Raw genomic sequence first — 23355 nt, forward strand, 5'->3', positions numbered from 1 at the left:
GTAATTCTTTTTACTCTGTTTTCAAGCAGTGTACATATCTTCTTTCTTATCCAGTTTCTTTTACCCCAGATCATTCCTGATACTGCCAAATAAATGCTGTCCCAGAGAATTTCTTGTTGTATTCTTCACTTATTCTCTGACCATAAATAATTACAAACAAGGCTTTTGCATTTATACTCATCCCTACCGTTATATATGTATGCATGTTTATGCAATGTATGCTTAAACCATACATTCAAACCAATTAATTTTTTATAAGTAGTCAACCACCATCAAAATTAAAAAATAACAGTTAAAATCACACAAAAGCAATGAAACCAACAAATAGAATAATTTATTTACATTCACAGTAAAAACATATTAATACATATATTATTACATAACCAGTGAATGGCAATAGTAGAAGAATCAGAGATACATCTTGGGGAAAAATATAAACCATTTTGAATAGATGGGAAAATATGTTAGGTTGCATTGAAATCCAATGAATGTATATAGTGAACGTTTGTTGAGTATCTGATCAGAAAAGTTCTACAGGTGGCCCTTGACTTATGTCCACAACGGAACCCAAAATTTCTGTTGTTAAGTGAGACATTTGTTAAGTGAGTTTTGCCCCATTTTATGACCTTTTTGCCACAGTTGTTAAATGAATCACAGCAGTTGTTAAATTACTAACACGGTTGTTAAGTGAATCTGACTTCCCCATTGACTTTGCTTGTCAGAAGGTTGCAAAAGGTGATAACATGACCCTGCATGACGCTGCAACTATAAATATGAGTTGCTAAGTGTCTGAATTGTGATCATGTGACCACTGAGGTGCTGCAGGGATCATAAGTATGAAAAAATGGTCATACACCACTTTTTTCAATGCTGTTGTAACTTCAAACAGTCGCTAAATGAACTGTTGTAAGTCGAGGACTACTTGTATTTGGTTTCTCTTTGTCTACTGACCTTGGTCCAGAAATATACAGTAAGCATCATTTGGAACCTCCCTTATTTTTGACATTTTTCTCCCTGTTGCTGTACCTTAAATCAGCTCCTATTAAACCCAGAGCCCAATTTAAACTCTTGGTATTAATGCTTAAAGTCTTGTTGTTTGCTGTACTGTACTATCTGCTCCAGAAAATATGTTGGTACGAATCTATTTTTGGCCACATTTGTTTTTTACCCCACATTTTATTAAATTCATTCTCAGAACTGATGGTTCTGTAGTTTTCTTTGCTCTCATCTAGAGATTATCTAGATTTTTTCAGCTCAGAAATGGTACACCTAGGTGATAATGAATAGTTGACACAAATGAAGTTGCGTTGTTTTCTAACAATATAAAATATATTGGGGGTTTGGTGCAGTGGTGGGATTCAGCCAGTTCGCACCACTTTGGCAGAACCGGTAGCTAATTTTTTGTTGCCCAGGCCCAGAATGGACTTCTGGAAGCGGCATCCATACAGAGAACTGGTTGTTCACATATTTGAATCCCACCACTGTTTTGATGGTAGAAAGAAACATGATGCCCTTTTTTAGCTGCAAATAGTCCAACCATTGGCCTCACTTTTCGTATGAAATAACCTGGTCTTGTTTTGGGATACTGACCTGCAAGCTCTTCAGTTAGACGTCCCTGTAACTGTAGTATAACTACAGATAGTCCTCAACTTACAACAGTTCATTTAGTGACCATTTGAAGTTACAACAACACTGAAAAAAGTGACTTAAGATCTTTTTTCACACTTACAACCATTGCAGCATGTCCATGGTCACATGATCAAAATTCATCTGCTTGGCAACTGACTCATATTTATGACAGTTGCAGGGCCTTGAGATCATCTGATCAGCTTCTGCAACCTTCTGACCAGCAAAATCAATGGGGAAACCAGATCCGCTTAACAATTGTGTTACTAATTTAACAACTGTAGTGATTCACTTAACAATTGTGGCAAGAAAGATTGTAAAATGGGTCAGAACTCACTTAACAAATGTTTCACTTAGCAACAGAAATTTTGGGCTCAATTGTGGTCATAAATTAAGGATTATCTACATAACCCTAGCCTATAGGGCAGGGCTTTTCAACCAGTGGTACGGGTACCACCTGTGGTACATTGGCACCTGGCAGATGATATGCAACCATCCTAGAAAAGTAGTAGCGGGGGAGGGGAATGAACTGAACCGGTGCAGGGCTGTCAGGGCTCAATGGAAGTGCCAGGATCAGTGCCAGGCTCCAGCTGGAGCTCGGCGCTGATCCTGGCGCTTCTGCTAAGCCCAGAAGAAGCGCTGATCAGCTGGAATGTTGCAGCATCTCCAGGGTCTTGTGATTTACATTCCGATGCTTGGCAACTGATTCATATTTATGACGGTCACAGTGTCCCAGGGTCATGTGAAGTGACCAAAACCTGCTGCAATCACCCAGCAGACGGGGGGAATAAAAACGAAACACCCTCCGCCCCATCCCCGCTGCCAATCCTCAACAGAAATGCTCACAACAATGAAAACCTCGAACAGGAGGAAGAGCACTGCCGGGCAGGCAGGCAGGTGTCTTGCTTGGCTGTGGCTTGGGGGGCACTTTTTTCAGTGCCATTGTAACTTCAAACAGTCACTAAGCAAACTGTTGTAAGTCGAGGATCACTTTTTTCCTTTGTTGGGGGGGAGGTCATCAAGTTTTCACACCTTGCTAGGCGACTGGTGGTACTCGGATGTTGCCATATCCTAAAAGTGGTACAATGAGTGAAAAGGTTGAAAAGCCCCGCTATAGGGAACTTAAACTATTAATTACTTTAGACAGACAAGGATAACCTTGCTTTTTGAGTTCCTATTGCAAGATGGAATCCCCAGGTACAGGTAGTAACTACAACCCATGTCTTAAAGGTGGAGTAGTAGCATACACCAGGAATAGAGGGACCACCACCAGTTAAAAGAATTTGTCTCTTGAACATGCCGTCTTGCTGAATTGGACTCATGGAGTTTATATGCAATGATAATATGTGTTACTCCAGGACCATCAGTTGGTTAGGGCACGGGCTTTCAAAGACCACAAAACTTGTGAACTAAAAAGAATAATCCCCAAAATCCCTGATCAAGATTGTAAAGCAAGGAGTTGTCATTGGCAAAAGCCCTCCAACCCATGAGCTGCTGAGTGTCATCTGACAAGGCCTCCTTCCCACAGTTACCTTTGAAAAATTGCTATATATATCTCTGGCTGCACTCAAGTGATTTTTTTAAAAAAATTCTACTTTGTCTCTTCCATCTAGTTGTCATGGAACTGTCTGAAAAATCCTGGGTTAGGGTAGGGCAGGGGACTGATTGAATGGCATTTTTTCACATCCCTATTGCTTAGCTGGGGAAAGTATTGACTGGCTTGTGAAGTTCTCAGCTTGTTCTCAGATTTGCAGAACCGAAGATGATTGCAAAGTAGCTTCCAATAGTTTGGAAGAGTTGGGGAGCAGGTAGCAGCAACTTCAGAAGCTCTTTCCTAAGCTATTGAAGGATGATACTGTCTCACAGCCTATTAATGCCTGACATATTAGCAAATTCATTACAGGCTTTCAAAGCATGGTAACCAGAGGTGCAGTGCTTTATAGCTGAGGACTCTAAATGCTTAGGTAGTGGAAGACAGCAATTACTGGAGCAATTATGCAAAATGGTTAGGGACCATTTCATGTACGTACTTGGGCAAAATCTGGATTTCCTGTTTTTTCCTAATCTCATAAATTTCAATATTTTAGATTGCATGAAGACATACGCTACAGTTTTTTCATTGTAACGCTGCTGAGGGTCTTTCTTACAATGGCATGGCAATATGTTAATTAATAATAACAATAACAACTGAAAAGTTTTATGTTCATATTCCCAAACGAGGAAATAATACTTCTGATTTTCACCATTCATCCCACCATTGTTAGCAGTGTAATCTGAAGGAGCTCAGGAGATTTATACATCCAGTACTATCTTTTAGGAATCATCCATGTTTCAGTTATATTCTCTGATTGTTTGTTTGTTTGTTTGTTCGCTGTCCACCTCATAGTTCAATGACTCTGATCTGATAATACAAATCTAATGTATATGTGGAAATGACCACATCTTGTTAGAACTTATTTTAAATATTTTTTTTATTTTTTTTATTTTAATTCCATTTATATCCCACCCTTCTCCGAATACTCAGGGCGGCTTACAAGCTTAGCAGTAGCCTTCATTCTATGTATATGCCTGCTTATTAGGGCTTTCACACACACCCCAAGTGGCATTATTACACAGTCAGCTTATTGCCCCCAACAATCTGGGTCCTCATTTTACCTACCTCGGAAGGATGGAAGGCTGAGTCAACTTTGAGCCTGGTGGGATGCGAACCTGCACTAATTGCAGGCAGCTGGTGTTACTTAAGGAGGCATCAGCCCACTGCTCCACCAAGGCTCTTATAATACTTTACAAATAGGAAGAAATACATGTGTTTTATTAGCCTTGGTTTTAATGTAACACTTTCACCATATAACCGACTGCCACAAAGCGTAAGGTTTGGCTAAAATGATTATTTTTTAAAAAAAGCCATATTTTTGTCATCATTTCTAATGATTTTGCCATTTGGGGATATTCAATTGTTATATGTACAATTAATAAGATAGCCATAAATATGGTAGCTTGCTTCTTCTATTATTGCTGGGCTTAATTGTAATAATTAAATAACAAGTATTGCTTTAATATTTCATGCCTCAGAATCTAGGTAGTGAATTAGCTAACAAAATATGTAACAGGATTTTCTCTGGGTGTCTATCATTTTGATAATGGTTAAAACAGAACATAAATTCAAGCTGGTTTATCCATAAGTTTCAGAGTTCCCCCTCCACCCCCAAGCCCATTTAGTATTTTATGCATCAACAGTAGACTGCTACTTCTAAGATACGTTTGGTAGCACAACTGATAATACATTTTGGGGTGTAATATATTCAAGGCCAATTCTTTCAGAGCTGTGAAACCTTCCTGGAGGTAGGTGTGCAGTCTAACAGCATGTAAGTGAAAATGACCCTGAATCTTTGGAGGTGGCATCCACCCACATGTTCTCTGTGACCTTATATTCAATTGACCTGGCATGGGACTGTTCTCTTAAAAGGCCATAGGCATTACAAGCAAAAATCAGATTATAGCAGGTCTATTATAATCTGTCAGATAGAAAACGGATGTGCTTTTTCTTTCTAACAGAAATATTTTTTTTGGCCTTAATAACAGTCTTATTTATTCATCTTTCTAAAATATTGATACTCAATCTTTCATGTATAAACAAATGCAGAACAGGCCAAGTGTAGTAAAAAAAAATGTTTTAAACAATTTGATTACATTCCTTTTTAATTATTCTATTAAAAGTTTTTTTTAAAGAAAATAAATATTGAGAAGAAAGAAGGAAAAAAAGAAAGAAAGAGAAAGCAAAAAATTCAAGAAAGGCGAAAAAGTAAAAGAAAATAAAAAAAGAAAGAAAAGGAAAGATGCAAAGAAGTCCCTTCCAAACCTTTTAAAGCGGTTATAAGTAATTTATAAATTTACTTTCTACATTTTTTGATTTATATCTATTTCACATTTCTGATACAATGCATTGAACGTAACGATTTTTAAAATCCACTTTAAATAAAAATTGGATTATACTCTTTCTTAAAGTTAGAAAAAAACACCAATATAAAAATCTTGCCACTTAAAGCCTATTTGAAAACTGAAAAATTGAAAAATCATGTTCACTTGTCATCAATGGCTGCACTCCTAGCAAATATAATTATTAGGTAGTAAACATATATATATACGTCATGAATTACTGCTGAAGATTTTATTCATAAACTTAGAACACCTCAAGTAATGTACATAAGGATTTTCTTGCTTGTATAGCGGGGTTTGCACCAGGTGGGAGCTCTCATCATGCTCTCAGAAAATGATAGACATCATTCCTGAGAAGCTTGTATTTTTTTTTTAAGATTAGGGTCTTTTGGCTGTGTCATTTTACTAGCATGGCATCAGCGTGGTTTGCCCACTGTTACTTTTGTAACATAAGTATTGGACCAATCTCAGAGGCATGGTCTAAGGCAACGTTCCCCAGCTTTTCCGGCCTGTGGACTGGCAGGAGTGGATGGTTCTATGCAAGTAGATTTGCCTGCGTACTTACCCACCACTTCTGCAGCCCAGTTCAAACAGGCCATGGCTTGGTTGGGGGACCCCTGGTTCAAGGCTTGATACAACAGATCTGTTGAAGTTAAGCACCTTAGAAGAGAGTAGAGGTGGAAGGGACTTTGAGGTCTTCTAGTCCAGCCCCCTGCTCAAGCAGGAGAACCTATAACATCTCAGACAAGTGAGTGTCTAGTCTCTTCTTAAAAAATCTCCAGTGATGGAGCGCCCACAACATCTGAAGGCAAGCTGTTCCACTGGTTAATTGTCCTCATTGTTAGGAAGTTTCTCCTTAATTCCAGGTTGCTTCTGTCTTTCAGTTTCCAACCATTGTTTCTTGTCCTGCTCTCTGCTGCTTTGGAGAATAGTTTGACCCTCTCTTCTTTGTGGCAGCCCCTCAAAGACTGGAATATTGCTATCATGTCACCCCTATTTCTTCTTTTCTTTAGACTAGCCAAACCCAAGTCCTGCAGCTGTTCTTCATATGTTTTAGTCTCCAGGCCTTGGATCATCCTAGTTGCTCTTCTCTGAACTTTTTCCGAGGTCTCAACATCTTTTTTGTAGTATGGTGACCAAAACTGGTTGCAGTATTCCAGGTGAGGTCTCACTAGGGTTTTATAAAGCGGTACTAATACTTCGCATGGCCTCACTAACTTAAAAGAATTAAGCAAAAGGTTTTAGGATGAATCATAACCATGAAACTCTGGAGCTGTATGGTGGACTGGGAAGTCAGAAAGTATTCTGCATGGAGATAATGACAAAGTAGTTCTGTGATGCTGCTGAGAAAGTTATAAAGACATCACGAGAAGTCAAGATCAATTCAAAGGAGAAGTTACTATTTTAATAGAAATTGATTAGTATCAGGATGGGAGGCCATCCTGCAAGCTTATCTTTAAAACCTCAACTTCTATCAGAATGTCCAGTTATTAATAAAATTAAATAAAATATAACTTTTTATATAAAATATAAAAATTTTGGCAATTTGACCTCTAAAAGGGAAATAAAAGGAAGCATGTTGTAAAAATAAATATATAGATAAGGTCCTTCAGTGTTTGTAACGTTACAAAATAGAATGTAAATCATGCAATGAATAAAGTTCTTTAGCACTAGTATAGTTGCATGGTTATATCAATAGCCAAATAGTTGCCAGTTTATTACTAACAAATGATAACTTCTTTTTTCTCTGTGCTTGTAGCAAGATGTCAGGTTTTCAGGTTATAAATCAATTAGAAAAAATTTCTCTGGTTGATTTTTGACTATTTTATACTGCAATATTTATATTGCTATCCTGCCTTTTGTAAAGAGAGTTTGTTTTCTTTATGTTTTTTTATATTTAAATTTATTCCCTAATTTTTATAAAATATGTTTGCCCACCATTAAAAAGAAAACCTTCCAAATATTGTCTCTATGTAATTGGACTTGTCATACTCAGACAGAATTTTGATTCAATATCCTTTCCACATTTTACTTATCCAAACATATTCTATAAATATTAAGAAAAATTAAACAAGTTTCAAAAAAAATAGCACTGAATGTTTTCCTTGAGGTTGTTGATTGTGTTAATTTATCTATAAAATTATAATTTCCATAAATTAAGAAAGATACTGGTGTGTTAAAAATGTTTTAAGCATGACTGAATTATGCAGTATTAAGACTGCATATTTAGTGATTTTTATCATTTGTGGATTGATTCCTGGTATGCTAATGAAGACCTATGTATAGATTCCTTGATTAACTCATGACTTAGAACTTGTTACTTTCAGTTCTAAATAAGACTTAAGGTGATATGGGTTTTTTTTTGTTTTGTTTTTGTTTTTGAAATGTTGAGTCTGATACCTCAATTATTCATCCTAGGAATTAATGTACAATTAACATGAAGAAGAAGAAATAAATGGCTATGTAAATTTGGATGTTCTTTCTGGAGTAATTTAAAAAAATAACATGTGATATCTCCTTATATCTCCTTGGATATAAGGAGAGGACTTGAGATTGCCCACAAGTGCTCCAGACAATTGCTCTTTGCAAGAAGACTACAAGACTACAAGGCAAGACAAGAAGCAATGGATGGAAACTAATCAATAGTTTCTAATAAGATAGAAGTAATAGAACCAAGGAGAAATTTCCTGACAGTTAGAACAATTAACCAGTGGAACAACCTGCCTCCAGAAGTTGTGAATGCTCCAATGCTGGAAGTCTTTAAGAAGAGATTGGACAGCCATTTGTCTGAAATGGTATGGGGTTTGGACTAGAAGACCTCCAAGGTCCCTTCCAAATAATAATAATAATAATAATAATAATAACAACAACAACAACAACAACAACAACAACAACAATAACAATAACAACAACAATAATAATGTTACAGTTCAGGAAGATAAGGAAATAGCCATCTTACTCAAACCATGGTTGGCATTTTCAAAAGGACACCAAGCTCACATACTTCCTTTTTTGAACATTTTGAAAATTACTTGTTGATAGCTTTTCAGCTATTAGGAACATTTTGATTGAAAGTCTGAAAATAAATGTTTCCTTTAATGCAGGCATGTCAAACTCATGACGTCACGTGACATATTGGAGCTTTTTCCCCATTGCTGGCAATGGGGTGGGCGCGGTTTCAATGTGACGTATCCAGCCCACGGGCCGGCAGTTTGACACCCCTGCTTTAATGCTTGGTGAACAAAATTTTAAATACAAGTTTAAAGATTGAAAAAAACATAGAAAAACAGCAAAAGGCTGATTAGAACTTTGATTTTGGAAAGTTACAAACAGACTAGGTGTCTAGTTGGATTCAAATAAGATTTTGGAATTATTTATTTATTTATTTTATTTATTTTAATTCCATTTATATCCCGCCCTTCTCCGAAGACTCAGGGCGGCTTACAAGCTTAGCAGTAGCCTTCATTCTATGTATATGCCTGCTTATTAGGGCTTTCACACACACCCCAAGTGGCATTATTACAAAGTCGGATTAATTGCCCCCAACAATCTGGGTCCTCATTTTACCTACCTCGGAAGGATGGAAGGCTGAGTCAACCTTGAGCCTGGTGGGACTTGAACCTGCACTAATTGCAGGCAGCTGGTGTTACTTAAGGAGGCATTAGCCCACTGCTCCACCAAGGGAAATTGCTTTTGCTTTGACTTTTTTTGTTGTTGTTTGTTTTTTTAAAAAATGATAGGATGGGACTTTGAAGGTTGGGCATTAAATAAAAGTAGAATGAATTAAGATTACCATTAAAGGAAAAAGAACACTTAAATGTGACTTACTAATACAGAATGGAGAAAAATATTTTAATTTAAAAAGTTTTACAATACATTTTGACTTTAATCCCCCCTCCCCCACCCCTATCCCTCTCCCCCACTCCCTCCTCCCCCCCCCCGACTTCCCAGAGCTAAATACAGGGCATAAAATCAAAAAACAAACATAAACACCCCTATATTATCAACAATAAACTATAAATTCTATCTCTCTCTAGCTCATATAAAATGAATACAAACAATATTAATATTACAAATAAAGTAGAGAAGAAAAAGAGGAAAACAAAAAAGATCTTTACTCAAAATAAATTTTCTTAATCCCAGTCCTTATTCATATTAATTTCAAAAAAAAAGGGAAAAGAAAAAAAAAACTTTCACCTGCTATTTGCATTCTCCCACCTTTCTCTAATTTCCAAACAAATTCTCAGTTACGCACCAAAAGCGCTTATCTCTGTTAATCTTAATAATCTCCAACCAAACTAAACTATAATCTAAAATAGTTCTTGCGTGTATCACGCCAAATGTCTCACAGTTCCAAATCATCCTTAAGTTCAAATAAAAGTTCAAATAAAAAGAGTATATATAAAAAAAAAATTTTTAAGCAGTCTCTAAGACAACTTGTTATTAATTAGGAGCTTACATACCCACTCTTAGTTCAACACATACTTTAAGTCCGTAACCCTAATATACTTTTCTAGCAAGCAAATAACATCAATCTTAAATTATATAAAATATTTTAAAAAAAGAAAAAAAACTTTCTTTCTCCTCTATAATAATTTTACTCCATTGACATTCTAATCTAAAAATTTAATCAGAAATCTTAACGCCCCAAAACTTTTGGAGCACCTCTGTCATGACCCCCAAAACTTCTTTAGACCGCTCTCCTCCTACATCTTCATTGTAAGCACACTTTAAAGATTCCATAACTTTCCGCTGATCTTGCTCTTGCTCTCGTCTCGCTCTTCTTAGGGCGGCACGCGTCATCTTCTGGCCTCCTGCAGCAACCGATGAGACTGTAGCTTGATCCCCTCCACCACCATTGTCCTCTGTCTGTCTGTCTGCAACATCTTGAAACTTTCCCACACCGTGTCCTTTTGCAACTTCCAAAAATGATAGGGGGGTTGCTTTTAACACATTACTATAAAAATCACGTGCCTGAGCCACAGTAACCAAACGATGTCTTTTACCTTCGTGCGTTGTCACCAACCCAACTGGAATCTCCCATCTGAACTTAATATCACGTTTCTTAAGTTCCTGTACTAGAAATGCGAAATCTTTCCTTCTCCTTAGGATCTTCGGAGGAATCTCTTTTAAAACCAAAACTTCTTGCTCAGCCACTACCAAATTAGTATCATAAGCAGCTTGAATGACTTCATCTCTAATTACTCTCTTTGTAAAACAGACCACCACATCTCTGGGTAACTTCCTCTGTCTTGCAATCCATGAATTTACACGAAAAACTTTGTCCATATTTCCCTCAATTTCAGATGCTGACTGGCCCAGTACCCCTTCCAGAGCCTCAGAAATCAGCTGCTTTAAATCTTCTTTACCATTCTCCTTTAAACCCCTAATTCTAATAGCATTCTGCATCTGATTATACTGAACAAGGCTCAATTCTTCATCCATTTTATCCCTTATATTTTCATTTTCTAATACCTTTGCTTCTAATATAGAGTTCTTTTGACTGAGATCCTCCACTTTTATGTCCAGGTGTAGCACACATTCAGCTACGGATACAACCTTAGACAAGATGTCCACCCTCATTGCTCTCAGCTTCTCTTCCATCTTCTTCTCCAATTTCTCCATTTTCTCCTCCATTTTCTCCTCCAATTTCTCCTCCAGCTTTTTCAACTTTTCATCCATCATATCAGACATCAGTTGTGCGTGCTTTCCAAGAGCGTCTTGTAAATCCTTAAGCGTCAATACCGGGAGAGATGCAGGAGGAAGCAAAGCTTGCAGTGAGGTCTCTTGCACCAGGGAAGACCCCGCATTCCGAAGAGCTTTAGAAGTTTTAGCCGCCATCTTCCCCCACTTTCACTTATTACGCACTTTCACTTTAAAGCTATAAAATCCATTGAGCTAGAGAGTAAAAATAAAGAGTCCACTTCACCTTGACCTCCTGTACCGCTCTGCCTGCATCTTGATAATCAAAAGTATTTCCTTTTGGCAGGGGTGGTTGCTAACGCCTGGCTCTGCTCCAAGAATCCCAGAGCAGAGGCGCTGCGCAGCTCGGAGCAACCCAGGCTTCGGGGGGGGGCTCATCCTTCAGCCGCCCAAGCTCTCAGCTCAGGCGGCCCCAGAGAGCTCAACCCCTACCTGGGGCCTCACCCCCTCCTCTTCTCCCGAGGAGGGGGCTTCAAATCCATCTAAACAGCTGATAGACGCTGTTTACGATGGAAAAACACAGCTGTGGAGCGGGCAGCCCGAAAACGGCTGTCTTTCGACGTCGCGTCGCCACCGGAAGTCCTGGAGAAAAATATTTTAACATTGCACATATTGGAGAATATTATTGAACAATGTACTTAGACGTTAATTTTAAAAGTGTCCACTTCTATAGATAGTATTTAAAAGATGCTATGGAAGAGAAACAAGTTTTTATGGATAAGATTGAACTAATCTGAAAGTGGATTTAAAAATGACAAAAATGATATGAAAAAAATTGCTACACTGTCTTAGTAAATAAAGTTTTGAAGAAATTAGTGCAAAGGGACAAAGAAATCAAGTTATATGACAAGGTGTTAGTTATGACTTACAAAGCCCTTCATGGCATGGGTCCGGATTACCTACGGCAACACCTGCAGCCGGCGTCAACTTCCCTCCGTCCAGTGCGCTCCCACAGAGAGGGCCTCCTCAGGGTGCCACCGATCAAAGAATGCCGATTGGTGACCCCCAGGGGGAGAGCGTTCTCTGTGGGCGCGCCAGACCTTTGGAGCCGCTTACCGGTTGAGCTCCGGATGGCCCCCGACCTCCGCTCCTTCCGGCGCGATCTCAAAACATTTTTCTTCGAACAAGCTGGCCTGGTCTGACGGGATGGGGTTGGGTTTTTATAACTAGTTTTAACTTTAATATGTATTGATTTTATGGGCATAATGTTTAATGGTTTTTTAATTTTTGTATTCGATTTTTATTGTGTATTGCCCTGTTCACCGCCCTGAGTCCTTCGGGAGAAGGGCGGAATACAAATCAAATTATTAAATTATTAAATTTGAAGGGACTAAAGATCAAGATTGTTAAAATTAATAGGAAGGAATATAGCAATAACAATACCACTTAGATTATATATTCCACTTCACAGTGCTTTACAGCCCTCTCTAAGTGGTTTACAAAGTCAGCATTATTGCGCCCAACAATCTGGATCCTCATTTTACTGATCTTGGAAAGGTGGAAGGCCAAGTCAACCTTGAGTCGGTGAGAATCAAACTACTAGCGGTCGGCAGAATTAGCATGCAATACAGCATTCTAAACACTGTACCACCATGGCTCATTTATAAATTTGGTTTATTTGATCAAAGTTAAAATAGATACATTATCTCTGCTGATCAGGACTGAAATAATATTTTAAGGATATTTTTAGAGATGAGAGATGGAATATGGGAAAATGACAGCATATCTTGTATTTTAAGAGAAGGTGACGTTACTAAAATTGTTTATATTTGTTGTAGTAAAGAAGGAAGTCATTTTTATATATATTCTTATATGAAATATTCCTATAGAAAGTCATTTCTTTACTATATTCTTATTTTTCTTTCTTTTCTGCAAAGAAGAAGAAGAAGAAGAAGAAGAAGAAGAAGAAGAAGAAGAAGAAGAAGAAGAAGAAGAAGAAGAAGAAGAAGAAGAAGAAGAAGAAGAAGAAGAAGAAGAAGAAGAAGAAGAAGAAGAAGAAGAAGAAGAAGAAGAAGAAGAAGAAGAAGAAGTTGAAGTTGTTGTTGGAAGGGACCTTGGATGTCATCTAATCCAACCCCCTGCTCAGGCAGAAAACCCTATACCATTTCAGGCAAATGGCTGTCCAGTCTCTTCTTAAAAACTTCCAGTGTTGGAGCATTCACCACTTCTGGAGGCAGGTTGTTCCACTGGTTAATTGTTCTAACCGTCAGGAAGTTTCTCCTTAATTCTAGGTTGCTTTTCTCCTTGACTAGTTTCCATCCATTGCTTCTTGTCCTGCTTTCAGGTGCTTTTGTAATTTTTCTTTTCACTTATTTTGTTTGTATTACTTTTTAATGCTGTAAATGTAATTTTTTAAAATAAAATTACTATGTTTTTAAAAAGAAATTCTGTCTGCCTGTTTAGATGGTGCAGTTTCTCATATACTGATCATTGTTTGTGTACTTCTCCCTTTGTTTAATTGACAGTCTTTAAGAAAACCTTGGTTCGTGCCTTGGTAATTCCAAACTAATGTGAATTGGTAATCATGCAGCAAATGAGTTACAAAAGAGTTACAGCATTAAATTATAGCCACAAAATAACAAAGCAACTGTGCTGAATCATATGTCCACAAAAGCAACTGCTTAACTAGTCCTCTATTTTACTGGGAAAAATAAAATACAATAAATTAATGGGGTAGCAATTATTAAGTAATATTCATGTTTTCTCATTCCAATCAAGCTGATTTGCCATTTGGCTAGGGTAAAAAAAAATACATAAATTATCTGAACATTTTAGGAGATATTCAAAATACTGTAAAGATATATACATAGGATCCCATAGGATATAACATTAACTAAAATGAAGAAAAGGGCACTCTCTCTGCCCTTTTTAAAAGCGCTTTATTGTAAGAAGTCATCTTTTTGTAGCTGATTATTTGAAACAAAAATGTTTATTTTGTAGTTGGCCAAATTGATGTGTACATGTCCATCTGACAACTTTTATAATCTCATCTTGTCAAAAGTATAGAAGTCTTAGACATTTCAACTATTTTGGAGTACAGAATATACATTAGACAGTTCTTAATCTCTTGCACCCCTCATGTCCTCAGAAAGCAGAAACAGGAGAGGAACAAGGAAGGGATCAACCCTTGGCAGATTAATATAAAAATATTAATGTCAAATAAATGCATGCACCATGCTAAGCACATTGATTTGTGCTTCTTAGATTGTAAGCCGCCCTGAGTCTTCGGAGAAGGGCGGGATATAAATGGGATTAATTAAAAAAATGTGCTGGCCACAACTTTTTGATTATGAAATCAAAAAGCTTTCACATGAGACTAGGAAACTGAAGTTCAGCGATCCCAAATTCAGCAATCCACTTGATGGGAAAGATTAATATACATATATTGTCACCATATCACATTCTTAACTGAATTTCTCTACACCTTCCTTCCTTCCTTCCTTCCTTCCTTCCTTCCTTCCTTCCTTCCTTCCTTCCTTCCTTCCTTCCTTCTCACACTTCTGTTTTATTCTATAAGTTTTTCTTTTCTCATTTTTTTCACCTTTTAAGTCCACTTGTGGTTTCTATGAAGCAATTCCAATAAAACTCTTATATTTCAGTTTGAAAGGGTAATCCACAATGTCTTTTTCAATTTTTAAATGATCGTCCAATTGCATTTGTAAATCCAGTAAATCCATTTCAGAGGGATCTACCATCTGTCTCCAGACAGATATGTTCATCTTCAGTAATAATTCTGGTTCCAGTAAGGAGTTAAAAAGTTCAAATATTTCATAGGCCTGTAAGTCAAATATTTCATTTAAAGTAGCCATCTTGTGCTCTGGTAATTTCCTTCAAGGATTTGTTTTGATATGTAAACAAGATAGCTGTCACACACAGGAGGACCTTTCTATTCACACTTTCAAAAATGAAAGTTATATCTGTCCATTTAAATAATTTAATCTCTTTAGTTCTCAATTTTTTTGTGATGCTAGCAAAAATCAATTAAGTTCTCAGGCATTTCTAAATTTTATAGTATCATAAATAAATGAAAATCACCAAAGAGAAACACTTATCTGTATCAGAAGAAAATCTCTCTTTAACTGAAGAAGAATTTATAATCCAAAAGGTGCACTAGATATTGGGGTGTGTCCATAAACATAGGCTATGTCACAGCTGCCAACATGATGTAAGAGCCTGCCTCTCTGTTGCGTGACTCACCAGCTGATTGGGGAAACCTCCATTTCTACAACTTGCCTGTGAAGAATGACAAGACAGGATTTCAGGTTTCCTCCTTGATTCCAGAGGAAGAAAAAGCCCTCTCCCCAAACAAGTTAGCACGCAGATGTGTCCAAGTGGGGTTGTAGGGAGGGTTGTCCATGGCTTCTTTCCTGTGTAATGAGGGCACATCATCAGTTTCATACCATTTCATCCTAGTTAAATGGCTTTGATTAAAAAGAAACATTGACTTTGGTGTTGTTAACCATCGAATGGAATATTTTTGAGGTAAATGTTCATGCAACTTCATTGGCTTCATGGTAATTCCAATTGTTTAGCTTCTTCTTTAGTTGAAGAAATGAAAGGATAGATTTGCGTCAGCCATTTTCTATCTACTAAAGCATTTCAGAATCTTATCTTAGAAAATAAGCTTGGTCGGGAGGGGAAAAAAATATCTCTCCCTATTAGAAGCCTAAGAGCTACAGTGGCACAAGCAGCAGTATATTACACTAATTGAGTACATTAGTGAAAGAGATGAGACAGGTCGGTTATCTTCGCTTTCTTCCAAGTCCAGTATTCTGGAATAGAACTCACATTATCACCAATCAGCCAGGAGGCCTTGAAGCAAGGTGGTATCTTTCAACCATTTAAAGTTTAGTCAGACAGGTTTGCAGCCAAAGCAAGAGATCCATTGATAGAGGAGGTAAAGTATTGCAGCCTGATGGCTGGAGGACCATTTTAGAAGCACAACCACACAAACTCAGGTGTCTGCAGGTTTCATCAGGAAATCACCATCCTCTTTTTGTTTAACTTTTCAAAAACGACTCTTACTGCACGGTTACTGGTGGGACAATATTGGAAGAAGGATAGTTTGCCCACTATAGAAGAATGGGTGTTTAAAGTTTCGAATCTTGCAGAAATGTCTAAGATTTCTGCTTATTTGAAAGATCATTCACAGGAAAGATATATTTCAGTTTGGAGGAGATGGATAAATTATATTCAGAACAAATATGGGACTAAAAAGTTCCATTTAGCTTATGAGTAGATTTTAGTGGGATATTGTTATTGGTACTTTGTTTGTAGTTATGTTAAAGGGGAGTTAAAGCACATTATGAATTTGGTTAATTGTATATTATGCATAATTTTTATTTAGAATATAATTATTGTAACTATAACCCTGTATTTAGCTCTGGGAAGTGGGGGGGGGGAAGTGGGTGGGTTTGGGGCGGGAGGGATTTGGGGATATATTGTAAAATTTTGTTTTTGTAAAACTCTTTAATAAAAAAAACACGACTCTTACTGATTAATGTTGGGGAAATCAGCCCTTATAGGGTGTGCCAGAGCCTGGTATTAGTGACTCCTTTTCTTGCCTGTACTTGTGTTGTTTCAAAAGGGTCTTTTCAGTCAAGCCTAAAGACACAACTCTAGAGTACAGGTAGTCCTCAAGACCACAGATGAATCCAAAATTTCTGTTGCTAAATGAGACATTTGTTAAGTGGTTTTTGCCCCATTTTACAACCTTTCTTGCCATAGTTGTTAAGTGAATCACTGCAGTTGTTAAATTAGTAACATAGTTGTTAAGTGAATCTGGCTTCCCCATTGACTTTGCTTGTCAGAAGATTACAAAATATGAGGCAGTTGCTAAGCATCTGAATTTTGATCATGTGACCATGGAGATGCTGCAATGGTCATAAGTCACTTTTCCAGTGACGTTGTAACTTCAAACAGTCACTAAATGAACTGTTGTAAGTTGAGGACTACCTGTATTGATAAGACCTTTGAGAGCACCCCTATGTAACAATCCTCTCCTTGTCCAAAAAAGCCATTTCATCTTGGGACACCTGGCCTTTATCAGAATGGAATGGCAATCCCAAACTGACAAGGTTGTTTTGACAAGTGCTTTCTACTCATTCTCTGCAAGGCCCTTCTCCCACCATTAAAGCAGCTACAGATTGCAAGTAGGTCAATTCAAGCTAGTGATAAGAACTTCTTTTTACACTGTAATTTCTGTGAGTGTCTCTCTGTGTGTGCTGTGATAAAACATTTTGCCATTTTTGTTACCTGCTGCAGAACGTATTTTTAGTTCCTCAGGAACCAAATTGCTTATCTCTATCTTGAGCTATGACTTCTTCCTTGAGCCTGCTTTAGGTTTACGCTAGTCTTTCAAGGGTTAATTTTTGCTTCACAAATGTGGGCTATTTGATATGAAAACCATCATTGTTTGATATGTCAAATAAAACATTTGTCAATCAAGAGCCTTTAAGCACTGGGCTATGTGACATTTACTCTTTTATACACCAAGAAAGTCCCCAGTGGCGATGCCTTTTTCCCTCTCATTTAAATAGTAGTAGGAGAGCAAATCATACTTCAGGGCAAGTTGATAACTGCCAGTCACGATTCCTCCCTTGTTTACTATAATGAGGAGGGTAATAAATGCATCTGACCATTTTAGCTGGCATTTGCATAGATGAATGATTTGTCCAGTCAGTTCCTCTCTTGTGATTTGGGCCTTTTTGTCAGCACAAAGAGCATTCAGTCTCTCTGGAATTTGCGGCCGCCAAGCCCTCATTAGTAAACATCCTTTGCCATGAATGATTCAAATAATTACCACTGAAATAATAAACTGTTTCACAAAAAACATTTTATTTGATGGCTCCAAAACATCAACTTTTCTGAATTGTTGACATTCAAATAAGCCAGAAAGCTTTATTGTTCAGCAACAATGATCCGCTTGTAAAAGGATGGTCATTGTTTTACCGCCAGGAGACCTTTCAACTTGGCCTATTATCAAATGGTGTCCTTCAGTCTGGCAGCCAACCATTCTGGGTAATCCAGAGGGCATGCAGCAGATGGAGCTGCAGGAAGTGGTGGTGCTTGGGCTCCAAATAAATTTTCATTTTCAATTTGCTTCTGATGTTGCAAGCAGAGAAATGCCAAGCTAATTAGTAGCAATAGTTCCTTGCCTCGTTACACCTACCGTGGTAATAGATGATGGCTCTTTGTTTATACTGAGTTACCACTGGGCATGCATTTCTTCCCTGAATGGGATTCAGTGTGTACTGTTCAGTACTGTTGGTATAGTTTTCTTGAGTTCAAACAAATGAATAAGCAACAATTAGATCTGCCTATAATCGTTGGTCGTGGTAGAAGGAACAAAAGCCGTGTGTTAGCAGTTCCTGTCTTTTTGACATCCTCTCTCACACACGTAATTTGTAGAAGTGTTGTTGAGTTGGAGCTCCTTTGGGTAGAATGAGTGTCATCAAATCTAATAACCCTTTATTCCTGCATGTAAGCGTGAAAATACCTGAAAGAATTGGGACAAACAAGGTGGTGGTGATAATTTCTTTCACAGCTGTGAGAAAAAAACATTAAGCAAAGAACGGGCAACAATTTATCTCTTCTATTCTGGGCCTTGCTTTACTTTTGCTTTTAATTGGAGCAAAGTTCAATACTGACAGGATGGGTATAGTCAACTTACATTTCCATAACCTCTAGTAAGAAAAGAAGCTTGACAATACCTCCAAAATATAGGGAAAGAAGTATTTAATAGCAATAGCAATGACACTTAAATTTATATACCACTTCACAGTGCTTTACAGCTTTACAGAATCAGCATATTGCCCCCCAAAATCTGGGTCCTCATTTTACCGACCTCAGAAGGATGGAAGGCTGAGTCAACCTTGAGCAGCTGAGGATCGAACTGCTGGCAACCGGTTGAGTTAGCCTGCAATACTGCATTCTAACCACTGCATCACCATGGCTCTTTACAGGTATAATGCTTTATGGGTAAGATTCAAGCATTCTGCTCATAACGTGCAAAACAGGATGCTCTTCACTGCAGACTTTGAGACCACGCTGATTGAAACAGAGGAAAACCTTTATTTATTTGCCATTCTGTGCCCCAACGTACAAATGTAGGACTCAGATTGAACCCAGATTTGATCAGAAAGGCAGCAGCTAACATTTTTCTGATTTAAATGATCTTTTATTTTGACTGCTATTTGTATCATGTCATACAGTTCTCCAATGGCAATACTTAGCTGATCTTGAGAAAGTATGAGTCTACCAGGACATTCCTGGCCTCTGGTACCAACTAGAAAGGAAAACAGCAAGCCTCTACTCTTCTGAAGAAGATAGTCAGCAGGATTTGAGGCGAACTTAAAGGAGTCTTTCATTTACAATTACTTACTTGTCCTTTTCTAATCAAAATGAAAAAGCCATACAAATAATCCATGCACTATTTTTCTGGTCAAATGATCATACCTCAAGTGCACTGAGAAAGAAAACTGTTAGATAACATAACTCTAGCCAAAAGTCATAGGAAAATTTGAAGGATTTATAGAGAGGGGAAGTAAAAATCAATGCCAATAAAGCAGGGGTGTCAAACTCAATTTCACTGAGGGCCGCATCAGCATTGCGGTTGCCCTCAGGGGGCCAGGTGGGTATGGCCAGGGTGGGCGTGGCCTACTGGGTGGGCATGGCTAGAGTGCGTATGGCCTAATGGGTGGGCATGGCCAGCTCTACATCGTTCACATCAAGGGTGCCTATGGGGGTCTGGGCATGAGTGGGACAGATCTGAGGGTCTCTGGCAGGAGGAGGGTCTCTGGGCCAGGGCCAAGGCAATGGGGGGGCCGTTCCCTCACTGTTTCCAGGATGGCTTCACGGGCCGCATGAAACCACTTCGCGGGCCAGATCTGGCCCCCGGGCCTTGTGTTTGACATGTCTGCAATAAAGGATGGAAAATGTGCTATCATTACTTGTTTTCTTACACTTAACCAGTGTCAAAGGAATCAGCTTCTCCCTTAAGCCTCTTTCTGGTGCTCTCCATTTATTATTATTATTTTTTACTTGTCTTTTCTAACTCTTCATCAATGCCAAGTCTATTTTTCATTTAAATCTTTGGCTTGTCAAACCCAACATCAGGAGAAGATGGTGAAAAAAAACATTAATAGTTCAGATTTGACAGATATATATTTTAAATGTCTCATCCAATTTGGCGTTTGTGAAATTATGCGACAAACAGAACTGGCTGTGCCTCTCAGTTCTCAGACTATAGAAGTAAGGATAAAGAGCTTCAAAGTAAGCAAGCTCAGGATCATTTTGTCGGTGAACACGTAAGCTAATACCATAGAATAATGTACTGCACAAAACACTTTAGCAGATTAGCCGTGGTACCTGAAACAATGATGTGATTGCTTTCTATCAGCCTGTTTGAAGAGGCTATAATAATAATTCTCTCTTGTTCTTTGTCTTTTACAAGAAAAAGGTGTAACTTATCATCTTGAGCTATTTGGGAATGCAGAAATCTCCATGCATTCAAAGGTATGCAGTACCAATATTCAAAGTCTTTAGTCAAGGTAATATGACGATGTTGCATAATACCACACATAGAATTAATCACTAAGTCTTTAGCACTCAATGTATATACTGCGTGGTTACAGTTGTAACATGGAAAAGAGCTATTCACAGAAAAGTGAAACCTAGTTAGAATTATCAAGTGGAGGATCTGGTGGAGAACCACTTGCAAATGGCATTTCAAGGTATATACTCAGATATTTCAATATCTTCAGAGCCTACAGTCTAATTATTATTATGCAAATAATAAAATAAGGAATAAAAAAATCCCAGGAAAAGAGCAGTGGTAATGCATGTTGTAGTTAAAAATAAAATTAGTATTGTTTTATCAATGTATATAATACAAAGAAAAATAAAACAATAAAACTCATATAAAAAAAGAATAAAATTTTATTGCTAGGTAGAAATCAACCCTAACTTGTTTAGAGGTTCTTTGCGTTCCTGCAAAGCCTGTCCCTTTCTGGAGCATACATGGTTGTGTGTTTCTATTCAGTGCTATATGAATGCTTATAAATTCTGTGACATAACCTGGTTAATGAACCCTACAACAGAGAAGAATCTCCTGTTCACACACATCTCAAATATCTACTTTCCTGCTCTGTTCCAGATTATAGCCCTAGTATCTACAATTTGTGAAATTAGTTTATTATTATACAAGATAAGGAGGCAATGACTACAGAATGATTTATAGCAATAGGTAGATCAGACATGTCAAACTTGCGACATCACGTGACATCGTGCAACCTATCAGGATAGTTTTGCCATTGCCGGCAATGGGGTGGGCGTGGCTTCCGCATGACATGTCCAGCCTGTGGGCCGGCAGTTTGACACCTCTGGGGTAGATGATATGTGTTTGTTGGTTACAAGTGAATTAGGTTTCTTTCAACAAAGGAATAAGGGGCATGTTGAATTTCTTGGAGATGTTCTATTTATAACAATTTTCCAGATTTTCTTTTTCTTTCCCCTTTCTGTTTCATTAATACTAAGGTATGTGTTTATACTTTCCTTGTGCTAGTTTAGCACAGTAAGTTTAAAAAAAATTGAGACTGCCAATTTTCACAAGTACTGTGTTGGATTATATCTGGAATTCCGAGTTCTGAAGCCCCTGTAAATGATGCTGATCATATTTTAATTCTAGGGTTATGGATACAGTTAAGAGGAATCTTTCCAGCTCTATAATTTTTGTATCAGACATTTCCGTAAGTAGTGTTATAGTTGTGGAGTCACAGATATTAAAATTTGAGAAAATATAAACTATAGTTATCTGATAACAAATTGATAATGTTATTTCAACATAACCTGTTAAACATGCATGGAATGGTTTGGAATAAAACTCTGGAGTGATTCTCAGAACCACACCAAAATTGTAGTGGAAGGCAATGTCTTACCATGTTTCCCTGAAAATAAGACCGGGTCTTATATTATTTTTGGTCCAAAACACACACTAGGGCTTATTTTCAGGGTATGTCTTATTTTTCTGGGAGGTGGTGAGTGTGGGGGGGCTGATAGTGCCTCAGTGATCTGCGGGGCAGGGTGGGGCGAAGCAGGGGTGGTGGAGACCAAAGAAAGCCCTTCCAGTGGCAGACGTGGTTGTTGCATAGCAGCTGCAGAGGCCTTTCGCTGTCACTCCCCCCCAGCTCTGAAATGGCAGAGAGGGACCGGGTAAGGGGACCAAGGCTCCCCCACCCATCCTCCATAGCATGGCAGTCCAGCTCAGGAGGGGAATGAAAAGGAAGAGGCAGGCGGGTCATTGAATGGGTGGGGGGAGGTCATTGAGTGGGGAATGGCCTGGCTGTGGGGGTCCTGAGGTGCACAGGTGTGTGGGGCAGCTCCACAACACCCGCCAGTTGCCTCGCCTCAGCTCATGGAGGTGGCACCAGCACGCCATGCAGCCTTCTGCCCCATTGCTGCAGCAAGCAACCAGATGGTGGGATGGAGTGGGCAGGTTCTTAACTAGGACTTATTTTTGGGATAGGGTTTATATTAGGCATATGCTAAAAATCTTGGCAGAACCTATTTTCTGAGTGGGTCTTATTTTCGGGTAAACACAGTTGATTGTATGTCCTTCTACTATAGTATGCCTATGCATTGCATGAAGTGGCAAGTATATGACACTTCCTGTAAATAAATCAGCAACTTCTCTCTATGTGTAAATGATCCAAATGATCTTAAGGAGAAGCAGCATAGTTAGATACCTATTTGGAAGGAATGCAATGTAGCTCTCCATACCATGATTGTGTCTGACAAATTGCAAGGCTTTGTCCTTGTAGTAATTAAGGACAAATTGCATAACCAGTAAAAAAAATTATATAGAAAATAAAGAATTCTATGTGATGTTTTGGGAGTTTCCTTCCGTGCAGATCATGCCAGATCTTTTAAACAATTTTATTGATTAACTGAGCTTTATAATTTTGAAACACTAGATTTTTTAACTCACCCTCCATACTGTCAGCTGCTTTTCCTTGCTATTGCAAATTTACTATTTCTCCTAATTTACAGAAGGTTTGCTTGGGGTTGTTTCACTGTGTTAGAGATCGAATA

At 38.1% G+C, this 23355-nt stretch overlaps 1 protein-coding gene across 1 annotated transcript in view; it reads left to right on the forward strand.

The window, feature by feature from the left end:
- LOC310632678 (uncharacterized protein) overlaps positions 1 to 13708 on the forward strand; it is a 685758-nt gene extending 672050 nt beyond the window's left edge. Inside the window, exon 2 of the mRNA XM_083350025.1 lies at positions 13143 to 13708. Coding sequence (XP_083206151.1) covers positions 13143 to 13402 — 260 coding nt within the window. The 3' untranslated portion in view covers positions 13403 to 13708. The remainder of the gene's footprint in view (positions 1 to 13142) is intronic.
- The last annotated feature ends 9647 nt before the right edge of the window (positions 13709 to 23355 follow it).

This window comes from Vipera ursinii, assembly GCF_947247035.1.
Source record: "Vipera ursinii genome assembly, chromosome: 1".
Classification (NCBI taxonomy): domain Eukaryota; kingdom Metazoa; phylum Chordata; class Lepidosauria; order Squamata; family Viperidae; genus Vipera; species Vipera ursinii.